The sequence below is a fragment of the Pelodiscus sinensis genome, chromosome 5, assembly GCF_049634645.1.
Source record: "Pelodiscus sinensis isolate JC-2024 chromosome 5, ASM4963464v1, whole genome shotgun sequence".
Classification (NCBI taxonomy): domain Eukaryota; kingdom Metazoa; phylum Chordata; order Testudines; family Trionychidae; genus Pelodiscus; species Pelodiscus sinensis.
The window spans coordinates 75,299,769-75,321,744 of record NC_134715.1 but is presented as its reverse complement, the minus strand read 5'-3'; the positions used below and the strand labels follow the sequence as shown (position 1 = coordinate 75,321,744).

The 21,976-nt window shown below is 41.8% G+C and overlaps 1 protein-coding gene across 1 annotated transcript in view; it reads right to left on the bottom strand.

Moving 5' to 3' along the window:
- WWC2 (WW and C2 domain containing 2) overlaps window positions 1-21,976 on the bottom strand; it is a 181,954-nt gene that overhangs the window by 13,823 nt on the left and 146,155 nt on the right. The window contains exons 13-21 of the mRNA XM_006130157.2: window positions 18,458-18,538; window positions 18,286-18,372; window positions 15,446-15,638; window positions 12,901-13,062; window positions 10,241-10,371; window positions 9,258-9,456; window positions 7,572-7,736; window positions 3,647-3,739; window positions 1,781-2,023 (exon numbers count right to left, since the gene is read on the bottom strand). Of these exons, the coding sequence (XP_006130219.2) occupies window positions 1,781-2,023; window positions 3,647-3,739; window positions 7,572-7,736; window positions 9,258-9,456; window positions 10,241-10,371; window positions 12,901-13,062; window positions 15,446-15,638; window positions 18,286-18,372; window positions 18,458-18,538 (1,354 nt within the window). The remainder of the gene's footprint in view (window positions 1-1,780; window positions 2,024-3,646; window positions 3,740-7,571; window positions 7,737-9,257; window positions 9,457-10,240; window positions 10,372-12,900; window positions 13,063-15,445; window positions 15,639-18,285; window positions 18,373-18,457; window positions 18,539-21,976) is intronic.

The following is a 21,976-nucleotide window of genomic DNA, read 5'->3' as shown; positions in this document are numbered from 1 at the left end:
GAGACTGGGACTTTTCAGCTTAGAAAAGAGGAGACAGAGGGGGGACAGGATAGAGGTATCTAAAAGCAGGAGTTGGGTGGAGAGGGTGCATACAGAAAAGTTCTCCATTAGTTCCCATAAAGAAGGACTAGAGGACACCAAAGGAAAGGAATGGGTAGCAGGCTTCAAACTAGTAACAGAAAGTTGTTCTTCACAAAGCAAAGAGTCAACCTGTGGAACTCCTTGCTGCACGAGGCTGTGAAGGCTAGAACTGGAACAGAGTTTAAAGGGAAGTGAGATCAAGTCATGGAGGGTGGGTCCATGGAGTGCTATTAGCCAGGGGGTAGGAGTGGTGTCCCTGCCCAAGGTTTGTGGAAGGCTGGAGAGGGATGGCACGAGACAAATGGCTTGGTCACTGTCTTCGATCCATCCCCTCCAGGGTCCCTAGGGCTGGCTGCTGTCGGCACACAGGCTACTGGGCTAGATGGACCTTTGGTCTGACCCAGGACGGCCATTGTAAGCTCAGGGCTCAGGGTCGGGGGTCTTAGTGGACCCACCTGCTCCTGGGTGGGCAGGCTGGCAGCTCTCCTGCCCAAGCCGGCCACTTTCCTGTGCCTAGTGCGGAGATCGTGGACAAGGTCCACGATGTCCGCACTAGCCCAGGCGGGTGCCCGCCTCTTGCGGTCCCGGGCAAGCTCCCGGAAGCCACCAGCCTGGTCCCGGGAAGAGGGGGAGGGCTGGGGGGCATCGGGTGGGTGGCTCGATCCGTGCCAGGTGCAGGGTCTGCTAGCTGGGTGCTGGCAGGCTTGCACCTGGCACGGGCACCGTAGCCAGCCCGTGCCCCTTTAAGGGGTCGGGGCCGGGAGGGGGGCAGACGAGTTTCCCTGGTGTTGGCCAGAGTGGCCACCAGGGAAAGCTGGGGAGGGCTAGCCTCCCACTAGTTCGAATTAAGGGTCTACACAGCCCTTAATTCGAACTAGTAAATTCGAACTAGGCTTAATCCTCGTGGAATGAGGATTACCTAGTTCGAACTAAGCGCTCCGTTAGTTCGAATTAAATTCGAACTAACGGAGCGCTAGTGTAGCGCCTATGAAAGTTAGTTCGAACTAACGTCCATTAGTTCGAACTAACTTTGTAGTGTAGACATACCCACAATGTATAGTCTCGAATGATGGCCTCTGCTTCTCTGTGCCTTCTTTGCTGAGGTTGCAAGGCAGCTACATATGTGTGAAGTTTGAGCCAGCTAGCACTCACTAGTCATGCTTTTCCCCCCTTCCAGCAAAATGAAAACATTGACTTCAATGGAAGCAGAACTGGGATTAAGATTATTAAACCTTTAAATGGATTTCCATATTGTTTCTGAATACAAACCCCATCCCCAAATTCAAAAGTGTGTTTCACCTCCAAATTAATTAGCTATTAAATTCTGTGTGCAACTCTCAAGTAACATTACTTTTCGTGCTTAGTAAACTCTAGGTTTAAATAATTACTTGAGTCTGGATTAATTCTTTAATAGACTTTTTTTCCTTTAGATTTCCCATAATCTTTTATTCATACTGCATAATTCAGCTAATTAGTCTATTACGATACCTCTATAAATATCTCCTAAAACAATTCAATAACCAAATCTATTTGTATACTTTTTGTTTACTACTATTATGGATCCACTTGGTTTATAGATACATTACAGGAAATTTTTCATTTGTGCTTCCTTTACAACAAGACCGAAACACAGTCCTTACTAGAAATAAATAAGAACTTATCTCACAAAATGATGGGGAATTTTGTTCACTATTTATACCTGCTTTTCAGCTTGTTTCAAGAGCTTCTGGAATCTCTCATCCTCCAACACACACTGGGGAAGGTCAGTCTCTCCTCTGGCTTTCATCTCCTCAAGCTTCTGTTTAAGATCGCGCAGTGCCTGAAGTTCATCGTTCAGACGATTCTGTCGTGTCCGAGATGCCTGGAGGTCCAGCTCCAAGTCAAGAGAAGTGCGTACAGGGTGCTCTTGCGTAGCTCTTCGCATGATTGACTGGCACACAGGCTGAATTGTTCAGGAAAGACAATATAATAGCAAGCAAGAGTTCATTTAATATATAAAGGCTGAGGTAAAGAGTTGACAGTTTGGTAAGGAATGTTCATATTTATTTCTTCTGAGCACAACACTTTATAACTTTGATTCTGGCTGTAGCCAGTGCCTAAAGTCTCACAAGATGCTGTAAGAACTCCTATAGTTCACACATTACAGATGCCATATGGCTATGTCAAAACAGTCATGCCAGCATAGTCCCCTCATGTGGATGAAGCCTCCAATTCCAGTTTTTCCGTGTGCCAGAACATGACCTCCCTGAACGACAGCTTGGTTGGCAAGAAGCCCTCTCCCATGAATACAGCTGTTATCTACACGGGGATTTTGTTGGCATAACTATGTAAGTCAGGGGTATGGTTTTTCCATTCCTCAGACTGATGTAGCTTCGATGACATAACTTATGTGTGGACCAAAAGCCATAGCTCTCCCAGCAATGCTTTTATGAAGTAATACATTTAATAGTCTTTAGATTTCCTAGCACAGCATATATCATTAATGGGCATAAAATTATCCAGGACTTCTAAAACTTCAGACATAGCATTTGAGTCAATGACATCCTGTAGCAGACCTCAAACCGGCAAGGTACTTAAATACACATCTAACTTTTAAGCACACTGATTTTAGTTGGGAATATTAATTTTCTGAAGTACCCTGATGATTTGGGACCTCAATGAATGCCAGAGATTGACCACAGTCTATAAACAAGTATTTCCCTTTCACTGCTTCAAATTTACTTCTTTTAATTTAATAGAGTATTCTCCAATGATGGTCAAAGTAAACCCTCCAGACTTCGCAATCTCTTCTTGCACATCAATTCTGCCATACAGCTAAGTATAGTCAGACTTCCTTAGACCTTTTAAATCCTTTTTGTCCCTCTGAAGCCTGGTAACTCTCTAGGTGAGAGTGTGCATTTAATCTGATAAAAATTCACAATATCCTTTAAATCCCTTCATCATTCACAAAAGTTTCTAGAGGAAATTCATTGAAAAAGAAAATTGAAGAATGGTTGAATCCTTGAAACTATCAGAGTTTTCCACCTGATCAACAAAAATGTGTTTCGGATTAATATTGTCTGAATGTTATTTACATACAGAGTATATAAACATGCATAATGCATTATTTTATATTTAAATAGTGTGTTGAATTATTGAAGGATTCTGATTATTTTTATATACCATACAGCACATCTCGGAAACAACTAAGCCTAAATGTGAAGGTGGCATCTATCTGATGCACATCCTAATAGTGAGAAAGGGGAAATTCTGCCCAAAGGTACCAGTATAAACCTCTACTCCACAAGAAATTCCATGGGATCATTACTATCCCAATTTTGTTGGGACAATTTTGTTGCTAAAGGACCCAGACATAGTTAATGGAATTCTGCTTATCTACTTTGGAAAAAGATGATGGGCCAAATCACAGTGGCATTGAGATTTAGATCTGGGGTCCCAGGGAGGCTGGGTTTTGCTGAGGTCAGTCTATAGATTCCAGATGCCTAAAATCAAGCAGATAGTTTAAAATGAAATCCAAAAAAAGTAGCAAATACTTGGCTCACCGTTCAGGTGAGACTGCACATACCCTTTTAACTCTCAGGCTCCGTCGTTCTGTGGCATTTCTTACAAAGAGAGATTTTTTGGCCAGTGTTGAGCTGTCACTGTCACTTCGATTCAGCTGTCAAAATATGAATATAAACACTATGATTCAAAACAGCACTAGATTTTAAACACAAGGTTTGTTTTGCTTTTAAGTCAGAAGCATTTAGAAAAATGAGGATGTTGATATGCACGTAGGTCATTTTGGAGGTTCAATAAAACCTCTCAGTCAGATAAAATAAATGTCCAGGGTTAGCATCTTAAAGAGCTCAGACACATTTACTGCATGAAAGCAATCTGAAGCCATTTACTGAAACGTAGGCTATTTAGTGGTGGTGAAAGGTAACATTAGGTAATTTGACCCAACTTTTATTCTTCAATTTACATTGCCAATCCAGATAATATCAGTGCTTCTATACCATGAATATATAATGTTCCCTTCCCCCAACTCCACCCCAAGACATTTCAGCAGTTTTTACTCGGAAGCTAAACAATGATTCAGTCAGTAGGTAAGCAACCTAACTTCTTAGCTGAGATTGCCATATCCCAAACTTCAGAAAGTCAAGCCATTCTTTCAGGAGAAGGGAATCCTCTGCTATCTCATGGACTGTTAGAGGTCTACTCCCCTTAATTTATCAATCTTATATGCCTCCCCAGAGGAGCTGTGCCCAACACTGGCTTAGTCAATCACATTCTCTTCCTCACAGAGCATGAGACAGTCACAGCATAATGACGACACACAGGTGATGGAAAATCACTCATGGACTGACACTGACTGTTGCATCAGTCATCAGTGATGGTGAAATTAAAAATAATTCAATCATATGTAGTTTACCATATTTTACTAAAGATGCACTGTGGATTGTTTAAAAAAGTTTAATTAGCTTAGTAAGGGCATATCACCAAAGTGATAGTAAGGGCATATCGCCAAAGGGCTCTTTTATAGTCCTTGTTTCCAAGGTTGCAAATACTATGCACATGTCTGGGGTAGGACCTTATCAACCGAGCTGCAAAGGGAAAAGCAAATTACTCTACGTGTTCACATGGGCAACAAGCAAGATCCTGTCTTATCTGGAGAGAATGGATGTGCAGATTCTCCTACAGAAACATTACTGCTTCTCAAATCAGTACTACAGACTAAACTACAACAATGGTTTTTATCTTAGGCTATGTCTACACTGCATAACTTACAGTTCCACCACTACAGCTGTGCCACTGGCAGGTCTCCCATGTGGCTGCTCTATTCTGCCAGGAAAATCTCTCCTGCTGGTGAAATAAAACCACCGCTGCCAAAGGGCAGCAGCTTAATTGGTATGAGACCATCTCCTGCCAACCAAGTGCTGTCCACACTAGCGCTTTTCATCAATAAAACTTGTGTCAGTCAGAGAGATTTTTTTAAAAATACCCCGACCAACAAAAGTTTAACAGATGAAAGTGCAGTTCAGACCCAGTCTTAGTTGCATTATAAATAGTGTACATGCATACAGACTGTTCTCAAACTGGGACTCTATTAAGTATATCAATGTATATAGGAGCATAATTAAAAGAAAGCCAGTTAAAAGTTTAATACTTTAATCTGAAAAATTAATACTCTTTTCTGAAGAGCTGAAAAAATTAGCAGGAATTGTGCTGCTGAAATTTCAACGACTGACAAAGTCAGAGCCCTACAGCATGCTAATGCAGCGTTTATATGAAAAAGAACCACACTGTGATATGAGTAAGCATCACTAGAGAGAAATCAGTCTTCTGTCAGACCAATTCAGCTCTTAAACTCATTGAGGCTACCCATCAAACATTAGTATCTAAATGTTTGTTCAACACTTTTCAAAGGAACAAATGGTATTTGTGTTCCTACCTGTCCTCTGGGTCTTGAGAGTCTCCCCCTACAAACTCAGCATGACTATACACACTTCATGAGTCACTTTCAAAACGTCACCTGAGAAGGGGTGCTTTCTAAAAGGGAGTGGACATCAGCAGGTAGCTAGCTGGAGTGAATTCTCTGTAATATGAAACCTTTTAAAACTATGATTTGAGGACTTCAGTAACTCAGCCAGAGGTTAGGGTTTTTTTTTTTTTTTTTTTTTTTTTTTTTTTTTAACAGGAGCGGGTGAATGAAGTTCAGTGGCCTGCAACGTGCAGGACGTCATGATCACAATAGTCCCTTCTGGCCTTAGCATCTATGAGTGCATATCCATCAAATGTTTTCTGCCCAGGATACACTGTGGGGAAGGGGAGGGAGAGAGGAAGCGTGGTCTTACAGTGGAATGAGACCCAGGAGGTTCTTTCACCAGCTCCATTACTGGCTTCCTATATGACTTTTTTAGCAAGTCATAATCTCTGTGTCCCGGCTCTGCCACAGTCACACACACACTGAGATGATGAAGGGAACCGTGTTTTCACACTGTGGTTACCTGAATACTAGCAAACTTCATAGCCACAGTTCACCACCAGTTTAGCTCCACTGATGGTAAAATGGGTGGAAGTTAAGTAAACTTTGCTGTTTACTGTTATGTAAACTTGGGCATGGCAGTATAGTTAAACCACCAGGGTCCTAGCTACATCACACCATCCACCATTACTTCCTCAGGAGGAGCTGCACAAGTAACAGCAACATTAGGGCTGCACGAGTGTAAATAAGATCTCAACATGCAGGGGTTAAACAATAGAGTATTCTGTGGGCATCTTATATACTTAGTGAGTGCAAGAAGTCAAACATTTCACAGGAGATTCACCTTGTGACGGTATAAAGAGTACGCACTGCTATGTGCTGCCATACCAATTATTGGTCATTTTTAATCCAATAATTGCCATAAAATTGGGACCAACTTTAAACATTTTATTATTTAAAAGGGAAATGCCTGACCAATGGAGCAGTGGCTTGATAAGGAATTAAAATGACGAGAAAAAGATGTACATACTTACCATCGGAGCCATACTCGGCTCAAAGCTAATCATTTTTAAATTAAAATTTGTGGAAACACATCTTCTGATCACTTCTTAGACTTAAAAAAAATGTATCTATTGCTTGGTATTTAAACATTTACACCTATTGCCTTAGTTTATCAGCATCTCCATTTTATCACTATCAGAGGAGTAGCTATGTTAAGAGTCTATATCTGCAAAAACAACTGCCGATAAACGAAGGCAATCTCCATGTGACATACTGTTCAAAGGAAGACTTACGAAGTGTATTATCAGAAACAAATTTGAGACTAATGCCCAATGCAGAGCTCAGGGACACAGCTGCAGCAGGGTTTCAGAATTGCATCATGTAGATGCTAACTATGCCATCCAGCTTGAAATCATGGTAAGCTTCAAAAGGGATTCAAAACCGATAGCAGTTGAGCTCTTTCCACACTATGTTGCCCTCACATTATTAAAAATGCTAATGCTGTGTTTTCTTATTGTGAGTTTTATTCTAACACATGTTCAACAGAACAAAGATGTTCGATTATTTTGGTGCATTACTGTGTGTGAAAGCGGCGAGGAGTCCTGTGGCACCTTATAGACTAACTGAAGTGTAGGAGCATAAGCTTTTGTGGGCTAAGACCCACTTCATCAGATGCATGTAGTCATTCAAACTAACACGGCTACCCCTCTGATGCTATGTGTGAATTACTGTTCTGTTTACACAATGAAACCCACCCCTGTGCAGAGGGCCAGCACATTTCACACAAGGGTTGCTTTTCATCCACAGTAAAAGTGTTTGGTGCCAAAAGGACTGCAGTGGATGCCTGTTCCGCTGATCATCAGTCTGCTATTTTGAAAATCCAAGAAAAGTACCGTTTAGCCTCTTGTAGGTGAAGAGAGGAATTTCCAAGTACATGTCTCATTGCCACTAATGCGCCATTGCCAGGAATTAAATGACTCTTTAGTTAATAGCATCTTATTGAGAGCGTTTTTCCTCTTACCCTACAGATGTACTGGTTCCGCTCTCCTGGAGAGAAGGTTTGTGAGCGCACGATCATGCTGTTCCTGACAAAGGGACGCTGTCTAGAGCTCAAGCTGCCTCTATCCTTGGGTCGGACTGCCACATTCTCATTAACTGCTTCCTCGGTGTTAGTCTCTTTATCAACCTGTCAAGAGGAACGTAAAAGTAAAAAACCCCAAACCACGCACAGACACATATACAATCCTCTGCCAATAACGTTTTCTACTCTCCCAAGGACATTCCAGTTGCAATCCAACACAGAAAGCAAAGCATCTAACCTAACACGAAGTGCATCAGTATTTAATTTAAAAAGATCGGTTACAAAGAGTGTAAGAAAAACTGGGCCAGGTGTTCCTGTGCCCAATACAATTACCCTTCCATCAGAAGCGTCTCCAGCAGGAGCCTCACTCATCTGTAAACCACAATCTGGAAAGCCTGTGTGTAGAACAGTTCACAGCTGCTGATGCTGTGCTGGGAACAGGACTGGGAATGGTGATGCCTATTGCACCTCAACTCCCTCCCTGAAGCAAATGCCCTGAAACAGGGCTCCAGCATTTACTGTTGCTGGTCTTCCTTGTCCAACCCATGGCAACAGCTAATCTGCCAACTCATTCATATGAACAGGAGCTTCCCACACAACCAGTCCATACATTCATTAGGTTCTACTTTACTATGTCCACTGAAATGAGCATTTGGGTATCTTTTCTCCCTTTTCTTCACCAACACTGATTGTGCTTTGAAGCTTTCATTTATCTGTTTGTCCAGGCATATCAGAAAACGTCTTAAGTAGCAGCACAGCAACTGTAGGAGGATTTGGCACTAGCAGATCACATTTCAAACAGTGTTGCAAAATCAGACAGTGCACTGCCACCTGCTGCTATGCCTCTGACCCACTGCAGAATGTAGGCCTTCTTAACAAGACCCAGAGCTCAGCTTTACGCCACAATTCAGAAAACTACTTAAGCACATATCTAACTTGAAGCAGGTGAGTTATCACAGCATGGGCTTAAGAATACTGCTGAATCAGGGCCATGATCTGTGCCTGCCAGCCTGATATCCAAAACACCCTTAGTCCATTTGCCCAATTTTGGGACCTGCACTAACTGAGAGCTAATTACAATCACCTATAAGTCACTAGACCAGGCATCAAACTTTTCCATTTTCACAAGTTCAGATAGAAGATTTATGTCTAAATCCTCGGCATTAACTTCAAAGATCTTAATTTTTTTGAAAGCATAATCTTGAGAGAAATAAGAACAAACTAAAGATGAAATCTTAAAATACATAAGCAAAGAATAACGTGCACACTCATAACTGTAAACCTACTAAACTGATTTTCTTACAACTTGAATGTTTTTCCTTACTCAGAGACCAAGTTAAACCTGAAATTTTAAGGTTTTTTTAGTTAAAAGTATGCAAAATTTTCAACTCGAATGAACGTTAAAAATTCACACTTGTCTAACTCAAAAGTGACCAGTCTGATTTTGCTAAAACTTACTGTACAAACAATTGCTATAATAAATGTCATGACAATCTTTAAGCTTTCAAACCCAGTATACTATTATGGCATTCTCATATGGAAAAAAGCAAATAAATATTTCATAAGACTAAATGGTGTCTTCAAACATGCAGTATGCCTTAGGGAAGCACAATCTAAAATATTCACCAGTGTCGGTACTACAGCAGCTAGCTGATTGCCAGGGGCAACAGCATGGTCACTTTCTTCCCCACCCTGGTTTTCATCTGTCTCTGCTGTATCTGTGCATAATCTCAAGTTATTTGTGTATCTGTCTTCCTCTGCCAGTTTAATTCCATCCTCCTCTTCATGCACAATTTCATCTGACGCCTCTGCTAGCATTTCCAACCTACAAGAACAAAAGTAACCCAAGTTATCCTTGGACTGACAAGACCCATGAGAAAAGTACCTCAATGTCTAAATCCTGCCACTTTACAAGACGTGTATTATCATCAATTTGTTATTTTGATAAGAACAGGATAACTATAGCCTCACTAAATGCTCCCAAATCACTAACGTGAATGCATTTTTAATTATATGCTACAAGAAAAACCAGAAAGCTCTTTTATAATTAATCGAGAACATTTTAACAAAGCACAACAGCACCGATAGCAGCATGCCGCTCTGGCGATAATTTATATAAGAGAAATTTCATTAGGCTCCTGCACATGATCACACATTTGCGTAGGAAAACTACAGAAAAACCATACTGGGAAAGCCTGTTCCTTAACATTCACAACAAGATACTGTAATTTAGCAACAGAACCCATCCCATTCTTGAAGAAAGTTCACATAGCTTCCAGAACAAGAATGAAAGGACGTATTTTGTCTATGTCCTGCAGCAGCCTCTGAACCCTAAATCCTATTAAATTCTTACTAAAGTTAATAGGTTGTGTGGATTGCAATAAGCAGCGACATGTAGCATTTGTGATATGACCTGCTGGGACATTGTCAGTGAGTCAGGAAGAACTGAATGGATTACACAGAAGGATAGAATAAGAACATGCAGTATGTTTGGCAAACTTCAGTGAAGATAATGAATTATCCCTGCAGAAGAACTAATTTTTTCCCCCTGGCAGGTAAAGCACTTTTCCTAAGCCTACAAAGAGAGTCAATGGAAAGAGCAGCATTACCAGTCTTCGTCAGCGCCTCTGTGGTCCTGCCTGTCTTCTTCCTCTTCCTCCTCCTCCTCTTCCTCTGCCAGTTCTTGCTCCACAGCTTCCAGCTCAGCAGACGTTCTCTCCAGCAGAGCTGAGACAGCATCCTGATGGTGTAAAAAAGAGAACGAAACTAGACACAGTACATTAGTCAAGAAATGACAATGCTTACAAGAGTTGCATTTCTCTGGCATTCCCTTACACCAGGAAAATGCGATTAAATGGTAATAAAAAGACCAAGTATGGAAGCTGATGTTGGGAAATCAGAATTCCAAACACACTACATACTAATTAGTTGTGTGAAAACATTCAAAAGGAGATTTAAGTGGTCTAATTGGGAGGTGCCCGGAAGTACAGTCAATCTGTATGGAGGGGTGATTGTTGTCTAAATAGGAAGAAACGATTTATTTCTTAAATTCATATATGTAGCATACTGTTCTAGCGATGCAAGCACAAAGCAGAGAAGTTTGTTTTAGCTGGAATAATGAAGGTATAACTTGCTTAAAGAGTATTTTTAAATGCAATGAAAATATTTTAATACGTGAATGCAAACTTAAAAAAAAAAGTTGTTTCCAAAGTACACATATGAAAATAAGCCAAATTAACAGGGAAGTTAGGGAGACTCTTATTTAAAAAACAGTTTAAGGAAAGTCAGGGGAAGGCGAGAGTTAAACAGAGGATCCAATCCTGCAACCCACGGTTAGGTTCTGATCTAAGTTCCTTGTAAGCTGCGGCTACACAGATATTTATTGAGCCCTGTGCAGACGATCAGAGCTCCCATGGAGGCAGGGAGCTCAACTGACCAGCTAGGGGACGGACTGTCTGAGCAGCTTCAAACAGAGCTTCTGCTGCTTCAGATGAAGGAATTCCAAGAGCAGGTAGGGAGGGGAGATAAGGAGGAGGGAAGGAAGAAATAAGTGGCTGGAGAGAGTTGTGGAGAAGGGGCATTTGGGGAGAGGAGGAGGAGGAGGAGGAGAAGGGAGTAATTGGCTGGGAGGAGTCAGAGGGAGGTGGAGTTTGGAGAGTCCTGTCTGTTTCAGGAGAGGAGGTAGAGGCAGAAACCTGCACTCTCCTCAAGCATCCTGGGCTGGGAAGAGGGGATTGGGGGAAAGCTGACTGCATGGGGTAGGTGCGGGAAAGGGGAGTTGCTGAGTGCTGGCACTGGGGTGAGATGGGGGGAGAGGGTGTTGTTTGTGCTGTGAGTCCTGGGGTGAGGTAGGGGAGGGGTGAAAAGTTTCTTTGTGCTGTGTCCTGTCACTCCCAGCTAGACTGCTAGTGCCTGCAAGTTTGAGAAGTAGGATTTTATTCCAGCCCCTGGCTGGGCTGGGAGAGGGGGAGGGTGAAGAGCAGATTGTATAGGGGTATGTGGGGGAAAGAGGCTGGGTGGGTGCTGGCATCTGTGCAGTGAGGTGGAGGCAGGGGGGAGGAGGGATTGAGTTTGTTTGGGGTGTCCTCCAGATTCATTTGCTGCAGTCCGGGTTGAAGGGAGTAGAGGAAAACAGGCTGCAGGGGTGGGTGTGTGCCAGAACATTTTCATGATTACATTTTCAAGTTTATATAGGTATTTATGGCTTAAGGTAAGAAAGAAAAGGATTCTTTTAACAGAATTTTTGTGCAATGTTGCAGATATTTAAAACTCTGGTCTTTATTTTTTTTTTAAATCCTGTGTTACTAATTAATACATGGTAAACTGTATTGCATTAAGGCCAGATCTTTGCTATATTGTAGAGTTCTGGCTCTTATGAGTCAGAAGTAGCAAGTACTAGGTATGATGCTAGTTGTTTTGTAGGATGAAACCTTATTTGCAAGCTCTTTGAAACATACATCTTTCTACAAACTCTGAAGCCATAGGTTAATTTGCTCTGGGGTTTTTACTCTTTGAGTTGGTGACACAAACAAGGTGAAAGATTCAAACCAGAACTTTTATCTGCTTTTACAAGTCTGTTTTACTTGTTATTGTACAGCAAGGATCCTAAACATTTCCCAGAGAAACTGTATAAGCCTACGTGAATGCCTTTTACTCTCCAGTGTCAATAAATATTGTATTAGTAGTTGTAAGGAGAGCATGGCTATTTCTAGTTGACTCACAGATTCATTTTGCATCTTAAAACTGAGCTATGTGTGGATAATATACATTTTGGTGTGTTTACTACCTTGAGTTATTAGAAAGGATGATGATACCTGTACTCCAAGGGTAGTGTTAATTTTCTTTTTATTTAATTTCATATTAAATATCATAAGCATTGTTAACTATCCCTTGTTTTAATATATTTTCTTCCATGCCCATCGACTGTTTGTTTATATTAGTGGTGCACATCCATACGCTACCTCAACATTGGTATTGCACATAAGAAATTTCAACCTGTCCAAAGGAAAATTCAATCCACCCAAGGATAGAAAATGTTAGAGGAAACACTGATCCTGATTCTACAAACACTTATGTAACATCCCAGATGGGGCTAGTCAAGGTAAGCATGCACATGAGTGCATGCAGGACTGGGGCCCTAAACAAGTCAATGAATATGAACTGCAGCATGGGGCACATAAAATTAATGCAACTGCCTCAGGGGAGGAGGAGAGTAGGGGTCAACACCTTTTTTTTGCTTTTGCTGGCTGAGCCAAAGCACACTGCTCACCAAGTCCAACGAGCCTGGTAATTGCTTGTAAGGCAGAAACATGGATTCCTCATTTTGTTCCTTGCTTTTACCAGGAATTTGCTTGCAGGGCAGCAGATTATACCACAGAGTATTGGTCTCATTAGAAAGCGATAAGTCTGCAAGGCTGAGCTGAGTTCCAGCCTACAAAGAATGACAGATGGAAGGGAAATGTTTACATTGATCATGTTTCCTTAAGGAGAGCTGAGCACTCATTCTATGGTGTTATTCACTGTACAAAGGGCACTACATATTTGAGAAGTATTTCTGGGCATTTTGCAGCTCAAAAAGCATTGTTTCTTCCAGTGATTAAACAGACTTTAAAAGAGCAAATGACAATCTGTACAAGCTGCTCAATATTGTATAGACTTTTTCAAAGATAGTATCAAGCTGAGCATTTACCTGTTACCAAAAAAAAGCCCCCGAAAGCTCCCCAAATGCTTCTCTTGTGTTGATACTTAATGTTACAGAATAACCATTAGAGTCTACTGCAGAGTGCACAGCTGGATTCTGGAGAGACAAAGCCACAATTCCAACTATATGGAGGTCACATTCTGTTTAGTCTGAGTACACTTCCCAGCAGACAGTTGGTCCATCACAAAAATCACCCACAACCACCAATGCTAATTGGAATCTTCCTGGCAGTATCAGTGAAGAAGGACGAGTGACTAGAAGTGACAACACTATATTTTCATTCAGGTATATGAGACAAATAGGGTCCACAAAGAGGCCCCACAATTTTAAATAACCTCCCTCCCATCGGGCTTCCTTCTTCTGGATCGATGGATGGTTATGTTGGCCAGTACCAGGAAGAGGTTTATGAGATGGTCCAGCAACTTTTTAGAGTTATAGTCAGGGAACATGAGAAGGAAAAGATGTGGGAGAAAGTTCAGATCGAATCTCATTAAGTTTTGGAGGAGTCAGGAGAAGGGCTGCAACCTGGTGCATTCCAGGTAGAAGTGCACCAGGTCTTCCTCACTGTAGAAGGGCTGTCAGTGAATTATGCCATCTGGGACTTACAGCTTGGGAACTATGGGGAAATTTGCAGTACTGCTGCCAGACGAATACCTTGGAGATTTAAGTCCTCTGTTCTGTAGCTAAATAGAGGGTTTCCATTTCCATGGCTGCAAGTGTTGCTGCATGACTGGCATCGTTCACTGACAACCTTGCTGCACCAAGGGTACCTGTAACACATCAGGTTGTAGCCCCTCTTCTCCAAAACTTCCTGCTGTGGTTCCAGCTGCACTGTCTGTAACTCCACAGAGTGGCTGGACCATATCATCAACCTCCTCCTGGTGCTGGCCAAGATAACCATCTATCGGTCCAAGAGAAGGAAGCCTGATGGGAGGTTCTGTACAAAGGTGGGGCCTACTTGTGGATTTTATTTACCTCATACACCTGTGGAGAGTTCCCCTGGGCATTGTCCCCTGGCTCCTAGGACTCCGCCTCAGAGCTATAGGCATTGTTCAGGGTTCGCAGTTTATATTCTAAAGAGTCCACAATTATTAATCATTTGGTACACGTATCACAAGCTCTCGTCACTGCCAGTGGGCAACATGATGACAGTGATAACAAATACAAACTATGGAAAGACTTGAAAATAAAACAATGATCCTTTCCCCATGACAGTGTCCTGGAAGGGAAACGTAGTCATTGTCATTTTTGCATGATGGCACACTTAAAGGTAAATGGAAGCAAGATATTAGTTATGTGATGATGACGCAATGATATCAGAAGCTAGAATAAATTAATAATGTCACCGTATCCTTGATTGTTAACATCACATCTTAATGTTCTGGTATCAAAACATGGATCTTAATGAAATCTACAGTGTTGACCAAAAGATTATTTTACTTTGCATTACAGGCAGTGTTTTATTATAACACAAGTTTGCCTCACTTTGTTTTATATATTGTATGGTACACTGTGGAAATGCAATTCTACTTTGACTTGCACCAATTTTACACTGATGTAACTCCAATGAAGTTTAGATGAAATTACTCATGATCTACATCTACATTTATTATTATGAAATACTATGGCATGATAGAACTTTTAAAACTGTCTCCATCCACGATTCCATTGTATAAGAATATAAAAATGGCCATACTGAGTCAGACCAAAGGTCCATCTAGCCCAGCATCCTGTTCCAACAGTAGCCAATGCCACATGCCTCAGAGGGAATGAACAGAACAGATCACCATCAACGGATCCATCCCTTGTTGCCCATTCCCAGCTTCCAACAAACAGAGGCTAGGGCCACTATCCCTGCCCATTCTGACTAATAGCCATTGATGGATCTACCCTCCAAGAACTTACCTAGTTCTTTTTTGAACCCTGTTATAGTTTTGGCCTTTACAATACATGTAGAAATGAAGAGAAATTTAATCATCAGTGCTTTTGAGGCAACTACCATATGGTGTTGAATTCTTCTGGGAGCGCTGCAGAATTCTAGTAGCCATGTTCATCAGTAAGGAATAAAAAACCTCAAACAAAGACATGCCAAGCAAAATAATAAAATGCATACCAGGCATTCTTCCCGTCGAGTTTTATTGACAGTACAGACATCTACACGCAACGTCTTCTGCTGCAAAGCTTCTTGGGAAATGGCTACTCTGAATATCTCATTAAATAAAATGGTTTCCATAGCAGGATGGACTTTAGTGCGGAAGAGACAGCTGATATCAACTGAGGATGGAAGTACTGCTACCCTAAAATACCTGAAGGAAACAAAATAAAATTTGCAAATCGCACCCCCAGTATGTAAGCACAATTACATTGAAAATCATTAACAAAATCCAAAATTAACAGTTTCTTAACATTTCACTCTGCATTTGTTTAGTGCTCAGCTGCAGGTACACAAAGCTTAACACACACCAGCTACTGAGGAGAAAATGAATCACCATAGTCAGCCTTTCACCATGGAGAGAAACTGCCCATAAAGTTTGAAGGAAAAGTACATGCTAAGGAAATGGACAGGCAACAGAAAGGACTGGGGGAGAGAGGTAGCTGATATATTTAACTTCCCACAGCCACTCCCTTGCACAGCCACTTCCCCAAAAGTTATGTCTGTGAATAGGGAAGGTAATGACAAAGTATATATTGCTGATGCCATTCAAATGACTCCTTTGCTTTAGTATTAAGTGAGAGATGCTGAAGATCATGTCATAAAAAATGGGATAACTTATTCTAATGGAAACAAGAAACCCTAGAAAGCTGAAAGGTCCTTTAGGAGCAGAGAGAGCTGGAAAATTAAGAGAGAAAAGTCAAACACTTAGAAATTACTTCAGTAGCATGGTGGAATGTATTGTACATTTTATTTCTGGAAAAAAAAGGAAAAATGGAAAACTAATAAAAAGAAAGAAAGCAGCTCAGAAATATGAGAAGCAGTACATGAAGGAGGTTAACATTATGCTACTATTTAATAATCCCACCCCTACTTACAGGTGTAGATATAGTCTAATTTCAACAGTCCCTGTATCCCTCTGGAACACCTTCGGCAACAGTGTGGTTTCCAAATTGGAATCCAGCCATTACATATGTATCAAGTGTTACAATGATTTTTCCTTAACCCTCATCTTTTATGCACCCTTTCACTTTAGCTAGCTTTATTTTCACCTCATTATCAAGCACCTTAGATTACTCTCTACTATATTAAAGACATTAACTACAATTCCACTGCTTTTATTGACTGTATCAGGTCATAGATAGGTCAGCTTTCTACTGCTGCATACTTTGAAGGCTTAAAAGGACACTGAAATCTGAACGTCTTAAATTCCAAATTGTGAAAGCAAGGTTTCATAAAACCTACCACCAACAGCAGTATTTTCACAATATTTAAAAAAAATGGCCCAATGAAAACCACAAATGTAAATCCCCTTGCATGTTTCAAACATGGCAGTTCTAAGTGAAAGTGAAATTGACTTCATTGATTGTCATTGACCAAGCTATGCAAAATGTAAACAACTTACAAATACAGGCAAGTATACTGGATTTTACAAATTCTTTCACTTCTGGGAAGCTATGACTTTGAATCAGAAGCAAACAGCTCACGGTTTTTTAAACTAACTAACTGAACTAAATATACTAACAATATATTTTTAGTCCTTTTTGTGGAGTAAAGATTATTTGCCTCAGGTCTCAGATTTCAACCCTTTACTCTGGTCTCAAGGCCAAAACTACTGGGCATCAACTTGTTTTTCTTATTATATTGTCAGACCATGGCTAATATTTGTACTTAACTTGATTTTAAATGATCTTATTTTGAGAGCCTTCTTCATACTGTACATTAACCATGTAAAATCTCAACTTTCCATTTTCATGGCCTTCCTAAATTCCTGCACTATAAGTTTTAAGGGGGCATACTAGTGGTAGACATAAAATTATTAACTCCCAATACCAAGATTGTATCATACACATCCTTCATGTTCACTGGCTTCCCATTGATCAATGAACCTAGTTCAAAATAGCCTTAAAAATACCAATCCTCCAAGGACTGACCTCTAAGCATATTAAGCTTCGTAACAATCTGTTGAGATAGATACAATAATATTTAACTATTTTACAGCCTGAAAAATTGAAACAGTTGTTTGTTCAAAGCCACTCGGCAAGTTAATTCACAGATCTAAGTGCAGAACTCAGAGACCTTAATCACAGTTCCCTTCTCTAACCACCCATAAGGTCCATCAATGGCTGGGAGCCAAGACAATCAGGGATGCAGAAGCTGGGACTGGTTGAGAGGGACTGGATCACATGATAACTATCCTGTTCTGTTCATTCCCTCTGAAATATCTGACATCAGCCATGGTCAGAAAACAGGCTACTGGGCTAGATAAACCATTGACCTGACCCAGAACGGCCATTCTTATGTTCACTAAGAACATTTCCTCTTGTTTCTTTCACTACTTTCTACATTAGTCATTTTCAATCCTTTTGTCAGCCAAAAATGTTTTCCATTTTTATTACTTGGATACTTACGCTGCCTGCACAGTAATACACAGCCTGATTTTTGAGAGACTTCAAACATCACTTGTTAGAGGTGATGCGTGTCAGTATTTTGCTGAATTATTTAGAGTTAATGAAATTGCCCCTTAACATATGTCTGTCCCTTGTTTAAAACTAATAAATACTATTTTAACATTATTTATAATTTTACGCACACAACTACACACATGCAACCTTCTGAAAGTTGGAAAGTTTATGACCTTAAAAAAAAAAAAACAGGTAAAAAAACCTTTGTTAATAACATATAATTTATACAGTATCTGAAGTTACAGTACCTTCAAAAATGAATGAGTGAAGAATAATCATCACAGAAATTGTGCAAAGTACATTTCCGCATTATTGCTCAATGATTATTTTACTTACACTCTGGAACCAAACGGGACAGAGAAGGCATGAAGATTTCTGAGCTGCACTACAATTATCACAAAACTTGAACTGCTGCGATCATATCTATTAAGATAAGATGACAGTGTGAGGCAGTTTGCTACAAGCTTCTAAATATAAATAAATGTTACCCATTTGCTTATTACTTTACCTAAGTCCTATTTGCACCTGGGCAGCCTCTAAAATTGTTGCATCATCTTCACTATATACAGCATCTTCAGTTTCATTTGGTCTACATCAGATAAGCAAATAATTGGATACAAAGGTAAGAAAATCAGTTAACTTTCAATTATTATAGATGAATTAAAAAAAACCCCTCAAAGCTTTCCATCAAACATATGTAACTGAATCACCCATCTGTAGCACAACTGTGAATTTCAGCATTTGTACTACAACAGCATAGTTTTAAGACCAGACACTTCAGTGTCTGACTTAGGAAAGTCCTCAGTCCTCTTTAAAGAGGTCAGAACTAACAGGCATGAATGCAACAATGGTGATCAGATATGTACAGCAGACATATTGAGGGATACAGAAAAATAATATCCTGGGAACTAAAGAGATGAAGGAACATCTGGCTACACCTGGTCTCAGTAGCAAATGTCCAGTCTATCTGGCAGGCTGGGCACTGCCTAATGAGGAGGATTCTATATAAAAAATTAGAACAAAACAGAGATGTAAAATCGCGTTTAATTCGGTAACTGGTTAAACGTTAAGTTTAACTGTTTAAATGTGGGTGGGCAGGGAGTGGTCCCCATGCCACAGGCAGGGTCTGCTCCAGCCCATCTGCTTCTGGCCCCGCGTTGTGCTGCTGGCTCCCAGCCCACAGCCCCGCACGAGGCTGCTGATTCTTAGCCTGCACAGGCTGGGAGCTGGTGGCCTTGTGAGGCTGGAGCAGCCTTCTACCTGCAGTGGGCTGCAGGTGGGGTCTGCTCCCCAGGAACAGTCTTCCATTAAGCAACTGGTTACCCGTTCACATCCCTAAAACAAAACCACTCCTGAAGAACCTGTATTGACAAGTACTGGAGCACTAAGCTCTCCAGCCCTGAGGCTGAATACTACTCTGGCATTAAAAAGAATTTCAGAGAGCGAGAAACAGAGGGAATGATCAAGTCACAATGTTACAAAATGATTTCCACATACTGGAAATTGAGTGGCTCTTTGAGGAAGGACATAGCATTAATGAGAATCATTGATTGTAAGACCAAGAGCGACCACTGTGACTGTCTAGTTTAGTTCATTGATGGCCAGTGGGCGAGGCAGGAAGCGGCATTGCAGTCCGTGCCACTTCCTGCCGCTCCCATTGTCCGCAAACGGTGATCCATGGCCAATGAGAACTGTGATCACCTGGTACCTGCTGAAGTGCAGGTAAACACAGTGATGGTAGCCTGCCAGGAACTGATCGTGGAGGGCTGCCATTTTTTTTTTTTTTTTTTTTTTACCAGTGCCATAGTTCCTGCTTATTGACATTCTGCTTCTTGCAACTGTGACAAGCTGCACAAGGTATGCTCTTGTGACCTATATGGACTGAGACCAAACAGGCAGACTCCATGACCGCCACATGCAGCAGCACAAATCACTGCACATGAGTTTAATCACAAGCTGAGTATTACCTGTGTAAGTTTAATTCCACAGGAACCTTGCATTAGAGAGGGACCAAGAAAGTAGTGGTAAGGCCTGATGTGAAATAGGCTTAGGTTAGGCCTTAAAAGTTCTGGCTGAAGTATAAACTCATAGCTTTAGCACAGGACTCACTAGTGTGGATACACATGAGATGGATGTTCTGGTATGATCTGAGTTCAGAATGGTAGAAATGTTATTAGCTTTTCTAGACTCCGTTTAATCTGCAAGGTTTTGTTTGGACTTTTTAATTTGAGAAAGTGTGAATCTACTCAAAGTTTTACCAGAATTTAATGAATCCCCATGCCCTCTACAACATGATAATGTACCTTCATTTGGCCAGTATGGAAGGCTACTGTGGCTGCTGCTGAAACATTTGAAAGAGGAACACTAAGCTTATGTCTACACTACAGCCCAGATAAAGGCTCTGAGATCGATTTACCAGCAGTCAATTTAGCGGGTCTAATTAAGACCCACCAAATCAACTACAGGTTGCTTTACAATTGATCCCTCTAACTCTATGCCAAATGAGAAAAGTAAGGGAAGTCAATGGGAGAGTTTCGCCGATTGACTCTCCATAGTGTAAATCCCGCAGTAACGCAATCTGAAGTATGTCGATTCCAGCTATGTAATTCACGTAGCTGAGGTCAATTTAGCATGATAGTGTAGATGTAGCCTACATAACATCTAAAAAATACACATTAAGTTCATCCCCCACTTGCTCCAACTTCTTAATATGAGGAACATGTAGAAGTTGAGGTGAAAACTGAAAATACTAGAGACTCCTGATAGTCTGCTTATTTTTGTAATATTCTTCAAATTCTATTATCTATTCTAAAATTTATTTATTGCTCTAAGGAATCTATAGTTTACATATTACACTTCTGCTTTGGATATACCTTTATCAAGAGAAATGGAATTAACAAAACCACTATAGTTAAGCAATAGGGCGAAATGAAAAGTCCTAAAACAATTTTAATCTAAACTTCAAGTATAGTAGTACTGGTGGTCCATTTTATAACGTGCATGTTGCTTAATATTTTTAAAAAGTAAATATTTTATTATACAGGCAGTCCCCGGGTTTCGTACAAGATAGGGACTATAGGTTTGTTCTTAAGTTGAATCTCTATGCAAGTCGGAACTGGCGTCAGCCGCTGCTGAAAATGATTAGTTTCAACCGCGGCTGAATCTGGACGCCAGTTCTGACTTACATACAGATTCAACTTAAGAAACCCAGGCATCCCCAAGTCAGCTGCTGCTGAAACTGATCAGCGGCTGATTCCAGGAAGCCTCGGGCAGAGCAACTCTGCCTCGGGCTTCCTGTAGTCAGCCGCTGGTCAGTTTCAGCAGCGGCTGACTTGGGGACGCCTGGGGCAGAGCAGCTGGGGTGCTGCTGGGTTGGTCCGGAGTGGCGCTGCGGGACCAACCCGGCAGCCCCCAGCTGCTCTCCCCCAGGAGTAGGCAAGAAAAGCCTGGTCCTGCTGGGGGGGGGGGGCACTAGCTGCACCCCCCCCCCCCCCAGCAGACCAGGGAGACGGGGGTGGGGACGCCCAAGTCCTCCATGGCTTTGCTCCGTCTCCCTGGTCTGCTGACCTGGGAGAGACGGAGCAAAGCCGCAGAGCACGCGGGCAGCAGGACAGTCCAGGTGCGCCGCACTGTCCCACTACTGGCGTGCTCCGAGGCTTTGCTCCCCATCTCCCTGGTCTGCTGGTCAGCCGGACAGCCCGGGCGCACTTGAGCTGTTCCCCTGCGGGCGTGCTCCACGGCTTTGCTCCCCGTCTCCCTGGTCTGCAGGGAGACGGGGAGCAAAGCCTTGGAGCATGCCTGCAGCGGGACAACCCAGGTGCGCCTTTGCAAAGCCGCGGGGGAAGCCGGCGGCGGGACAGCCCAGGCGCGCCTGGGGTACCCGGCTGCCCGAGCCCCACCGCGGCTTTGCTCCGCGTCTTCCTGGTCTACAGACCAGGGAGACACGGAGCAGCTTTTCTCGCCCCGGAGTACACGGGCGGCGGGACCGCAAGGTCCCGCAGTCCGTATCCTTCGGGGCGAGAAAAGC